General features: G+C 40.5%; 1 protein-coding gene across 1 annotated transcript in view; it reads left to right on the top strand.

Moving 5' to 3' along the window:
* The window catches only part of zbtb16a (zinc finger and BTB domain containing 16a), a 173,695-nt gene that overhangs the window by 106,600 nt on the left and 54,936 nt on the right, over window positions 1–12,159 (top strand). The window contains exon 4 of the mRNA XM_088012456.1: window positions 3,802–3,888. Coding sequence (XP_087868582.1) covers window positions 3,802–3,888 — 87 coding nt within the window. The remainder of the gene's footprint in view (window positions 1–3,801; window positions 3,889–12,159) is intronic.

The following is a 12,159-nucleotide window of genomic DNA, read 5'->3' as shown; positions in this document are numbered from 1 at the left end:
TCTCTGCACGTCTCTCTCCTCCAAAGGTTAAGTGGATGCTTTCGCCAAGCTATTTCAGCCATATGCTCATCTGCAGCTCGCTCTACGAAGGATGCCTCCTGAACTTGCAGCCAATTAAAAACTGTTTTTTGTCTCCAAAGCTCTGCATTTTGAAAATTTTCCCAAATAGAAATGCATGCTGTGATATTGCGGATTAATCCGGGATTTTCAGGCGTTTTAGGTTGCATTACAGCGGCTCATGATCTAGTCACGATCACATGTGTGCTGTCCCGTCTTTTGCATAACTTGTTGCGTAAGCGCCTCCGGTGGCTGGCTGGCACTCTTTGTCATGTTACGGTTCGTGTCATTTCTGCTTTTGGTGGAGCTTATTACAGTACAAGCCGTTCCCTAATGTCACTGCGGTTGCAAAACCACACCAGCACATCGCTCCCTTACTTTTCTCTCTCTCTCTCTCTGTCATCTAAGAATTGGCTTCCTGTTTTCATTTTGTTCTCCCTCTCTCTCTCTCTCTGTCGAGGTGTCGTAACCCAGAAGACCATGCCAAGAACAAACCAAGGTCTAGTCAGAGGAGATCGTTGTGTGCTTGCAGCGCACGCATGCACGCACATGCACGCGCATGCACACACACACACACACACACACACACACACACGCATGCATACGCGTGCACAGCTGCTCTGCACACACCACAACCAGATGTTAAAAGGCAGTTAGCATGTTTCATGTGTGATGTGTATGGCATGTACGGAGCTTGTTGCCAACCCATAAAAAGCCGTTTGCCTCGGTTTGATCCGATGCGCCCTTCAACGGCGGCCTGCGTGGATGTACATGTGGCCTCCTGTCTCTGCCTCTTTTATTGTTGCTCAGGGTTGGACATGTTGATGAAGTACGCAGCAACATGGCAATCCATCCTGCAGCTCGATGGCTGCATGCTTCTCCGAAGTCTTGCATAAACAGAAGCAGAATGTTGTGCAACGGAGCTGGAGGTTTGCCCAACATTATTTAGATAGCTTTAAGATCGTGTTCTGGGGTTAACAGTGAAGAGAAGTCATGCAAGACATTTTGACACATTAAAGGGCCATTAATGTGTATTTAATTATAGCTGTGCTGTAGGAGGACTGTTACAGTTCTCATGATGTCAAAATTGTTGTTTTTCAGATATTTCTTCATTCAGTAAAATGAAAAATTAGAGATATTTTAGTTATCTGAAACATGGCGCTGATAGCATCATGCTGATGGATGGGAGTCTCAGTGACCCGAAATATAAAGCATTAGATAAAATACAATGGTTTAGATATACTGGCCTAGTCAAAGTCCAGACTTAAGTCCAGCTAAAAATTTGTGGTAAGGCTAATATGTAATGATGCGTTGAGAACTTCTCAATGCATCAATGCAGTCTTTTCAGTAGTGCTGAGAATCTCTTACTATCTGTTACTCTTACTAATTTTGGGGACACAATTTGATTCAAAATAGATTTTTTATTTTGTTCCAAGCGATTATTCATAATGATTTCTGCTTCAGAAATGAAAATTATCTTCATGATCTACTCCCGTCTTCTCTGCAAGGCAGAATCACAAATGGAGACATTAAAGTTCATTCCGTCCATTTGCGGCGTTCCTCCAAGTTCTCAATCTCCATTTAACGAACCTCAAACACGGCGAAACTCATGTCAAACTTGATCTTCCCTGGAATTCAGTAAAAAACAGAATAAGTCCAAATGTTTGCCTTCAACAGAGAAGGCAAACAATTTTTTTTCCTCTTTACAGAATATATTTAAGTTTTTTAAATCAATTTTGAGACATTGATTTGGAATTGTAGTAAATGAGAATCGTTATTTATTTTTTATCTGCAATCAAGTCGCCGGGGCAACAGGCTGAGTGCAGCCTCATTTCAGCGGCTTGTTTCACAGCTCTCATTCTCCGATTCATGATCCAGAGCTCATAACTGCAACTGAGCAATATGCAGTCCTCTTTTTACTTAAAGTCTTTAAATGTGCAGAGGCAAATCATATTCCTAACTACATTTTGTTTGACGTTTAATCATCTTGTGCAGGAGAATCGGAACACAGAACTCGTGTCTGGGGAAGGAGATGACACCCTCTGCCACAATTTGCATATTCATGAAGTTCCAAGTCTGGAGTCTGACCAGTCTGAGGGCGGATGGAGGGATTTATCAGATTAGAGTGCTAAATGCACTGAAAGCTAAATTACAGAGAACAACACATCAAACATTCAAATATATTCATAAAAGTTCTAAAAATGAAACGGTATGGTGCAAATTACAGCATGTTATCACAACAGAGTGAATGGAAACATGCAAGTTTCCTCACTAAAATCTGCAGCTTGGTGACTGGAGTCCTACAAGTGTCTCAAATGTAGCCAAGTTATTCATGTGTGGTAGGATGGACAGACAGACACATTGGACTGTGGTTACCAGACTTGGACCATAGAGAAAGCATCAGCAGATCCTCCATGCGGAATATGAAAGGTGGATCAACTTCAGAAATGTTTCACACATGTTCAGATCCAAAATGGTCCTCTGAGTCGTCCCCCTGAGACTTTCTTACTTCAACAGCGGATGAAGAAATGATTTTTGATTCTCTGGTATATCAGTTTATGAAACAAAGTACAATTAACCCCCAGCTATTCATAGGTTATTTCATATCTAAGTTAATGGGATGAAAATTCAGCTTGGGAAGCTAAGATAGTTAGCATAATGCTACTTGAGACGTTATTGGCTGATGTTTCCAGAGCAGCCAGTCAAGGGGCTCCTTTCATTCTCCTAAATGGTGATTGTTGGAAATGATGAAGACTGTAGATGTTAGCTTCTGTGGTTGTGCTAATATAATTTCCACTCAGTGTATTAATGCATATTGAGGTATATTTGATTTTTGAACTATTAAAATAGGCATCTTCTAAGTGTTTCAGGGGAGCTCTGCAGTATTTCTGGGGGGTTGTTCCTAAACCCAGAGATCACTGTAGTGCTTATATTTTTTTTATGTAGGACATGTTTTCTTGAATTTAATTGCCTCTTAGCTTAAAGTGAGTTCTTATGCAAAATTCACAGGGTTTTTTTGTTTGTTTTTTTGTTATGCTTCAGTTATCAAAAACATGCCTGGGGTGTTGTTTCAATTAATTCATGCATGTTTGAGAAATCCTTTAAATCTCCTAAATGTCTAAATGGTAGCATTTAGGCAACCATTCAGGGGAGCCTAAATGCTTGCTCTCACAAAGTGTCGCCTTGGAGCTGCAGTCCCCAACTGAGCTTCCCCTCCACCGCGTCCTCAGAGCTCCTCCAGACTAGCAGCAGCAGCGATTACCTGGTGAAACTCCACATCTGCTGAGCTACTAAGAAGGGTAGTAAACAGCATCGTGGAGGAGCATTGTTGTGACAATTATCTGAAGGGGACATGTCGGAAGACGTAGGAGCTTTTTAAAGAGACAGTGAGGCAAAGTCAGATTATTTTAAAGTTATGTTTGATATATACAGCATTTTATAAGAACTGAAGGTAACAAAGTTACTTGATTGTGCTATAAACTGGCATTATGTGCCTGGAAAGTACATAATACTCCCTTTAAAACAATTTCTTCTGGTTTTATTGTACCAATTAGCTGTAAATCTGCCTAAGTCTCTCTTGCTGACATGGCTTCTCATTTAACAGTTTGCCTTCATGGTGTTCATTTTCAGTATTTTTTGTGTCCAACAAAAGGTGGAGAAAAACTGAGTTGTCTTACATGTTTGTATGTAAAGGTCCTGTAGACTTCAATTTTAAAAACTATCTGCCTCTTTCTTTCTGCCCAGCTGGAGAGAAGGCCATCGTTTGTGACCAGTGTGGCGCCCAGTTCCAGACCGAGGAATCCCTGGAGGCTCACCGGCAGATCCACACCGGTAGGAAGGACCTCAAACACACACACACACACGCGCACACACACACACACACACGTGCGCGCGCGCCCCTGAAGACACCCAGATGCACCTTCATGACCACTGGCCTCGGCTGCACAAAATCCAGGAGAAAACGCCAACGTATCCTCCTGCTTCATAAATCAGGATGCGTTGTTCTTACCGTGTGAAGCTGGGCTGTTTAGGCTCATCCGCCCGTCTCCAATCAGCCTTCTCTGACTAACCGGAGCTATGATTGACAGACACATCGCATCATCTCGGATTAGTCCCGCTCGTCCTAAATCAAGACAGACCCAACAGTAATCAACAAGCAGGGAGAACTTGGCAGGCTGACGTTGTTTATCAGCGCTCGGCTCCGTATATGGGAAGGCGAGGACGATGCAGGTGCCAAGATGGAAATAGGAGGAAGTAAATCCCCGTTCAGCAGATGTGTGGTTGGCCTGGAGCATTTTGCCGCTGCTGATGAACTGCTTTTAATTTGGGAGGAGTCAACTGTGTCAAATTTCTGTTGTAGATGTCCGGAGTATTGCGGCTGCTTTAGAGCGTCCATGTTTAGTCACAGAGTCTTGAGATTAAAATAAATAAATAAAAATTAAAACTCCTTTTGACTGAAAATCTTGAACTTTAGGCATTTCCTATATTTCTAAACTTTTGAAGATTAACAAACCTTTCCATTTTGTCCTCATTTGTCGAATTCAGCATAAAACCTGCATTTGGTTTTGTCTTCTTGTACATTTGAGGTTAGATTTAAATAATTTCAGAATGTGGTAAAAACTGAAATGTACAGATCACATCTCTCTGATTCTTTCATTTTATTTCTGATTTAAACTATCATGATCTGCCTGCAGCTGCATACATCTGAAAATATGCTCCCCTCAAAGGTTGCAAGAAAAAATTAGGATTCGGAATAAGTTTATAGCTTTAAGCTGTTCCTGAAGATTAGTTAAACATGACAGTTTGAGCATTAATTTACAGACCAATATGGCTCTCACAAAGAGAAAATGTCATACTATAAATATTTATATATATATTAGTGTGATTTATTCATTAGATTAATTTCAGTTATTTACATTTTTGTCAAATAATTTCATACCGTGTTGCTGATTTTGTCTCTGAATCTTTTCCTCGGCTAGACTTCAGTGCTGCTGCAGCACTATTCACTCTGTGCAGCTTCTTTATAGTTGAATAACGACCTTGAGGCGCATGCCTGCCCCCTACTGGGCTGGAGTGTGTGCAACAGGGCCAGAAACGTGTTATAAGTATTACTTTTAAGGCATTATACCTAATTTAATAATAATTAATTAGAATGAACCTCTGTTATCATTTTGTCCCAGGAATATTCTAATGAAACAAAGCTATTTTTTATTTTATTTTGTTGGTTGGCTAGAAAATTTTTAGTTTCAATGTTTCTTAAAAAACTTTCAGGTATTTTTTTGTCAAGCTTAATTAATTTAAATGTGCCCAAGCCACTTTACTTAAAGTCGCCATGCATTTATTGATCCAGTCTCATTAAAATAATGGTTCATAGAAAACTTTGTGTCTGGCGTAATGATTCCCAGGTTAAGAAGATGTTTAATAAATCTGTGAAAATCTCACCCTAAAAATTACAACAAAAATCTCTATCAAATTCCTTTGTTGGAGCGCCAGAGTTGTACACAAGTTAGTTGACCCTTTATTTCAACAGGCAAAACATTAAGAACCATTTCTTATTTATAATTTTAGCCTGGAAGTTCGTAAAGCAAAAATTTAAATTGAGGTGGAGGCCACACCCCATTGTTAAAGGCTCTACATATAATAAAGCTTAGCTGCATAATAAAACATAAAACCATACAGGTTAACATTACAAGTAAAATACAATGAGGAAAACACAGTAAATCTGAACATTTCCTTTTTTCTCTCTTCTTTTTCCAATGTAAACAGTGACAACAGTTAATACCTGCTCCACCGGTCAATCTGCAGACAATAATCTGACTGACGGATCTGTCAAACTGCTTATTTTAATAATTGTTTTTCTGTGCTCCAATTCTGGTTTTTGGTTCTTGGCTGCTCTTCACATCGTAAAGTTTAATGCTTTTCTCTCTCTGAAGACAAGTTTTCATCTCCACACAGAAAGAAAGAACATGTCGGAGTCCATCCGGTCTGAATTAAAACCTTTCTCTCTCGTCTCAGTTCTTCCTTTTCTCTGCTGCTTTTCTTCGTTAACCTACGGTAGTTTTGACAGGGAGTCCGTGGACTTTTGCTGTGTTACAGCAGATGACATGAAGTCCATATCTGGACCTCGGCTCTACAGTACCAGAAACGGAAATGTAGGTCATTTAAATGTGAATCATAAAATCTCGCAGAAATAAACGGTGCCTGCTTCTCTCTCCTCCATGCTCGTCCACATGTGGACAACGTCCCCCAGAGGGTGCAGCGGATGAAAGGTCACGCCCTCCAACTAGCCAGTCAACATCACCATCCCTCAAACATGTCAAACAAAATAAGATGAGAGACAGACGTCCCTCCCAGGCCAGGAGCGTTTCTATTATTTTTATTATCGAGTGTTTGAGTTCTTCCTCAGGTTTTCTCCAAACACTCGCCGTCATTCATTGGAAGGGAGGCTCTGGTTTGGTGCAGGCAGGATTTAGGAGCTCCCCCTGAGGGGCTCGCCCTCCGCCAGTCGGCTCGTTGGAGGTAAAGAAGGGTTAAACGAGGCTAATGATTCAACAGCCATAACAGCGGAAAGGAGCGCTCTAAATATAGGCATTCCAGTCTGGAACGAATGGCGGGGGGGTGGGGGGAGATGGGGCGGGGGACCGCTACAGTCATGTCTCCGTGCCAGACAACTGCAGCAGCAGCAGTAATAGTATAGTAATCATCTGTGTGTTAAGCCCCTGTGAGGAATCACACTGTGAGAAATGGGGCCTGGTAGAACATGACGAGACGCTTTCACCGCTCCGCCTGATTCCCACTTTCGGTTTCTTGTTCTCCGACACATTCCAGCCGCCGTGCTCCCTCGTTCCCCGGTCCGCGGCGCTACGGAGGAATACCCGACAGTAACAACATTCCAGTTCAACACTTTCCCTGCTAACGAGTCAACGTGGAAAAAGTTTCTGAATAAATTCAGCTTTTTTAGCAGCAGCACAATCTCACTCTGAAACATCCAACCTTTACTTGAGGATATTTATTCAGCAGGGGAAATTTTATCTTAAGAAAAAATTGCTTTATTAATGTCCTGAACAATTGCTTTACTGTAAATATATCTTAAAACATACTTAGTGAAATTCAGGCGATGCCACGGTTAAGGAGTCATTTCTTAAACCTGAACACATCCAAATATAAATGTTATTGATTTATTATAATTGAGGAAAATATAAGAATGTTTTTAAAGACAGAATCAATAAATCTTGTTCTTGATGCTGAAAATAGATTTAAAAAAATAAGAACTAAGTTTTTATGGCTTGTAATCACTTCCTCTGGTGATATTGGCTCATGTGACAGAAAGTGTTTTCCCAAGTGTTTGGATCAGACTGTAAACCTGCATTCTCTCCCCTGCAGCAAATATTAATTATACTGCAGATGAAGTGTAAGGTATACATCATTCTAAACATGTTGTTGCTTTTGAGTGCAGCAGTTGTAGGTCTGTCACTTAAATTTTGCTGGATGATAAGTCCACCAGTGGCTGCTGCACCGTCACAGACTGCATGTTTTCTTTGCTCTTTGTGTACGTGTTGAATATTGCATATGGTGACATTCAAAGGTTAAGTATCATTCATGTGCTGAGCTAAACAGAGTGCAGAGGGTCGACTCCCTTTAGCCAGCTGGCCCGTTTCCAGAATCAGCGACTGAGACGAGCAGTGGGACGCAGCAAACGTCCTCCGTTATGTCTCTTCCGTTTCCTTGGAGACGCACCGATCCGCCTTTTTCTGTCCTGGTTCTGGATTTATTCAGGCAAAAATAACACAACTCTATATGAACTGAGCAAAAATTCATTATGAGAGAAAAAGAAAAATGTTTTTCTCATCTGTTCTTTAGCTCAACATGCTGATTTTTGAGCTCTTTTGGTCTACTTCATGTTGTTAGATGGGTTCTGTTAGGCGAGTTATTGATTCTGCTGATCCTGGCAGTAATCAGGCTAACAAAACCCGACCAAACAAATGTGATTAACTTATGATTTAACAAGGATACATCTGCTTTGATTCAGGCTTTAAAAACTTGGATTTCCTTCATGGTTACTGACTTAAAATAACAATAAAAAAAAATCTTGTAAATTGTGATTCCATGTCTTAGGCTGATTTTAAAGTTAGTTTGATAACCTACTATGAAGCAAAATAAAAACAGAAAAAATTTGTCAACAGATTGAAGAATTTAGTGAATTTATGGAAGAAGTTTAAATTTGTCAATACCTGAATGTCATCAGGACATTAAAGATCAGTCCAGTAATGACTAATACGTAAATAGTTTTGCTAATATTAATGCTGTGAGCCGATGGAGAGAAAAACTTTGTTTTACTCGTCCAGAGGACCTCAGAATTTAGACCCTTGCCTTGACTGCTGTCATTTTCATTATGTTGAACAGCAAGAAACCTTCACTGACAACAAAGCGGTTTGAGTTTCATTTGATGCTGTAAACAGAACAAACAGGAATGAATTCATACAGGAAGGTTTGTACAGTGCCCAAGACACACAAGAGTAGGCGTGTGGTGGAAGGAGGGGGTCACTGTTGGCCATCAAAGCCAGATTTGATCTCTGGCTGAATCTTGGCAGCGCTTCAGCTCTTGGCTAACGTTCCTCCATGACAATATTCGGCCTCTGCGGCTGCCTCTCTCTCCGTCTCTCTCTGGCTGCGCTGAATAGGGACTATTGTCACATCTCCTCCGCTGGTCGGATCAGCTGCAGTCTGACTCAATCCCTCTTTGCCTCCCTCTCTGTCCATCTTCTGGTTTCAACACATGAGCTAGTGCACACCTCTGTGTGGCATTCAGAAGCTTTGGTGTTTCTGGGTGTGTCCCTGTCCTGGACCAACTTCCGCACATGTAGGATTGCAGATGAGAATCTAGCGAATGTATCGAATTGTCTAGCGATTCGATTCCAATTTTTACCTTCACAATTCGATTCAGACGCAAGTTTTTCTATTCAGTCTAGACAACGTGACATGCAGTATACGTGCAAATAGGCAAAGACATGCAACTTAATCCATTCAGAATTCCCAGGACTAGGAATTGCGATTCTTTACAGAATCGATTTATTTATTTTCCTGAACCTCTGATGTAAATGTTGGACGTTCTCATGTACTTCGGCCCACTGAACGTTCTTCTGCCGACTACCATCCTTCCTCTGAAGTGTTGTGCAACACAAACTGCGTTTTAAAAGCTCTCCTGACGGCTTCTCTTTGTCTCATGTTTTCCCAAACTGGATGGCATCGTGTCGGAGTCTGTTTCCCTAAATTGGAGCTCACTGTGGGGCTTTTGTAGAGCGAAGAACACCGTCTGCCTGGCTTTAAAGGAGAAACGCTGCTGTCACCGAGAGCAGTTATTAAACCCACTCAAAGCAGCGCAATCTCCTCAACTGTTTTACACTGATCAGGCATAACATTATGACCACCTGGCACCAGCAAATGATGTCAGGCCTTTTAACTATTTGAATGTGACGGAATGACGGATTTGAATGTGATAGTTTGCTTCACAAATACGTTTTTTATCCATAAACGAAATTAAATTGCCTTCATGGAGGCATTTTGAGGATTTTAATAATGTGGACAGAAAGCATCTCTGATAGCAGTCAGTCTTGCAGCAACTCTAATGAAACCTCTGACTGAAGAGTGTCGGTGTGTGGCAGTCTAATGACTAACGTGGCATGTTAACAGTTCAATTTGAAATAAGAAGAGACAATATTTCACAATAACATGTCTGGGACTAACGCTGCTAATCCACCTCATGTGCTTTTGACGCTTCTCTTAAAAACAAAAGCCATGAAGCCTCTTTTTCAGCTGCTCCCAGTTGCTAAAAAAGATCAATGTAATCCAGATTAAAGAAACAAAAAAATAAGACACTGCATGGAAACAAATTGAGGGTAATTCTCAACAAAAATGCAGTAAACTCTAAAAGATAGTCATTTAAACTGATTTGTTTTTTTTCTAAAATGTGAAAAAAATATTTTAAGTGAAAGATGAAAAATATTTAGACTCAAAATTGTGCCTTTTCAAAATAGAGGTAAAAGACAACATGCAGTGGAAGCTCTCATCCTGAGAGAAGACTTTGTTTTTGTAGAAATGTTCCTCTTTACATTTTGCAAAAATAACATTCAATAAAATATTAACATGATTTCCTTTAAAATAGGAGCAAAAAAAAGCGGACTAAAGGACCTAATTATTATTAATGTTGTGAGTCATAAATGCATTCTGTTTTCTGGATGCAAAGAGACTTTATAACAAACGCTTGAATACTCTATAAGAAAATAGAATAGATGTTGCAGTCGAACATCATGCGCATGTCATTCTCATCACTTTGGTTATCCTGCGGCTGTTTGAAAGTGAATTTTGTCCCACGCCATCCTCGTTTTTTAACGAGGCCACATCTAACGTGTCATTTTGAGGCTGCTTTTCCAGTAAAGCCTCTCCCAGTTGATTTTTCTCTCCACTCCTGCCTCCGTCTCCGCGGCTCTGTCGGCTAGATTCATTTCTTTCTCTCCAGTAAATCGCTTTGGTTCCCTTCTATAATTTATAGCTCTTGCGTTTTATTGGTAAACCCGCTGTGCACACATTCGGCTTGATTTAAGCGTAGCTTGATGCTGCAAAGCGAAAGGTCAGGAAAGTTGCTCACAAACAAAACACTAAGCAAGAATTTGAAGTTAAATGTTTTATTTTTCAAAGTGCAGAGAAAATGCAGATCTCAGCGGCGCAGGTGGTTACACACGTCTGCTCCTCAACACGTTTAAAAATCATCAAAAAGATTCATTAACTGAAACTTGCACATATTATAAATATATTGATATGCATTTGTTTGTTTCAATCCCTTTGGATTATTATGGCTTTCAGCTTATGAAAATCCACAATTCCAATGTTAGACAAGATTAATAAAAGTTATGGTAGATTCAATCGCTGGGAGTTTAAAAAGAAAATGCTCAGGTTTTTATATCAAATCCAATTTTAATCCTTTTTTTTTTTTAGAAAGAAATTAAAAATGACAGAAAAAATAGATTTTATTTTTCAATCGAACCTTCTGAGTGTTGACCTGAACTGAAATTCCAACTAAGCACATGCTGTATAACATGCCTGTAAAACCACGACAGATGCTGGAAACCCAAGGAGTGTGTTGTTGGAAAAAAAATCCAGGTTTTCAAAAAAAAATCTGATCTACATAAACAAAAAAAATCAATAAATCAATTAAATGTATTCATCAACCAACCCTAACTGGGAATACTGCAGTAGTCAGTAAAATCTTCAACAAGCAGTGTAAGTCACTGAACGTCATTGTTAAAACATGCTGTCTACATAGAAAGTTTAGTGGAAGAAAAGGTTGCAAAAGCTGGTTCACTGACCGTAGCTTAGTTAAGCTGATCTGGTGACTTGAAGGCCCTCGTCACAGGAACCAGTGTCTGCAGTAGATCGCAGCAGAATCACATGCTGATCTCCTCCATGCTACGCCGCATCAATACAGTAAAACATGCAAAAGGAGCCCAGAGCAAAAACACTGAAAAACACATGGACATTCTGATGTTCTGAGAAACCGAATTGGCTCCAAAAATGATCCGAAATTATAAGATGCTAGATACTTCATTATGTTGGAGTAAATGTATCCATTTTCTTTTGCTGATCTGGGATCATGTCGTGGGGGCAGCAGGGTGCTAGGGAGGCCCAGACTTCCCTCTCCGGGGATTCATGGCCCCTCCAGCGGATCCTGGGTCTTCCTCCGGGCCTCGTCCCGGTGGGACATGCCTAAATCTATACTCAAGTTTCACCTTTTAAAATTCAATTTATGAAATTGCCTTTCAACTTACTGGCATGCAGCCACATGTCCAGAGGTAAACAGCTGTAATCTGCAGTGAAATGTGCAGAATCAGCTGCTGAGTTCAGGCCACAGTGTGAGCCGCTTGCAGTTATTCAGCACCAGAAACAGGGACTGCATCTCCCATGTGACCTGTGTATAAATGAGTTTGGACTCCACAAGCCTTGGAAGAATTTGTTGTCTGACTGTTGGTGTTCCTGTTTATACATGATTCATCCCCGTGCACACACACACAAACACACACAAACACACGCAAACACATAGACGACGTT

Source organism: Poecilia mexicana, unplaced genomic scaffold (assembly GCF_051168715.1).
Source record: "Poecilia mexicana isolate PSO_F unplaced genomic scaffold, ASM5116871v1 scaffold_14, whole genome shotgun sequence".
Lineage (NCBI taxonomy): Eukaryota > Metazoa > Chordata > Actinopteri > Cyprinodontiformes > Poeciliidae > Poecilia > Poecilia mexicana.
This window is presented reverse-complemented; position numbering and strand designations above follow the sequence as displayed.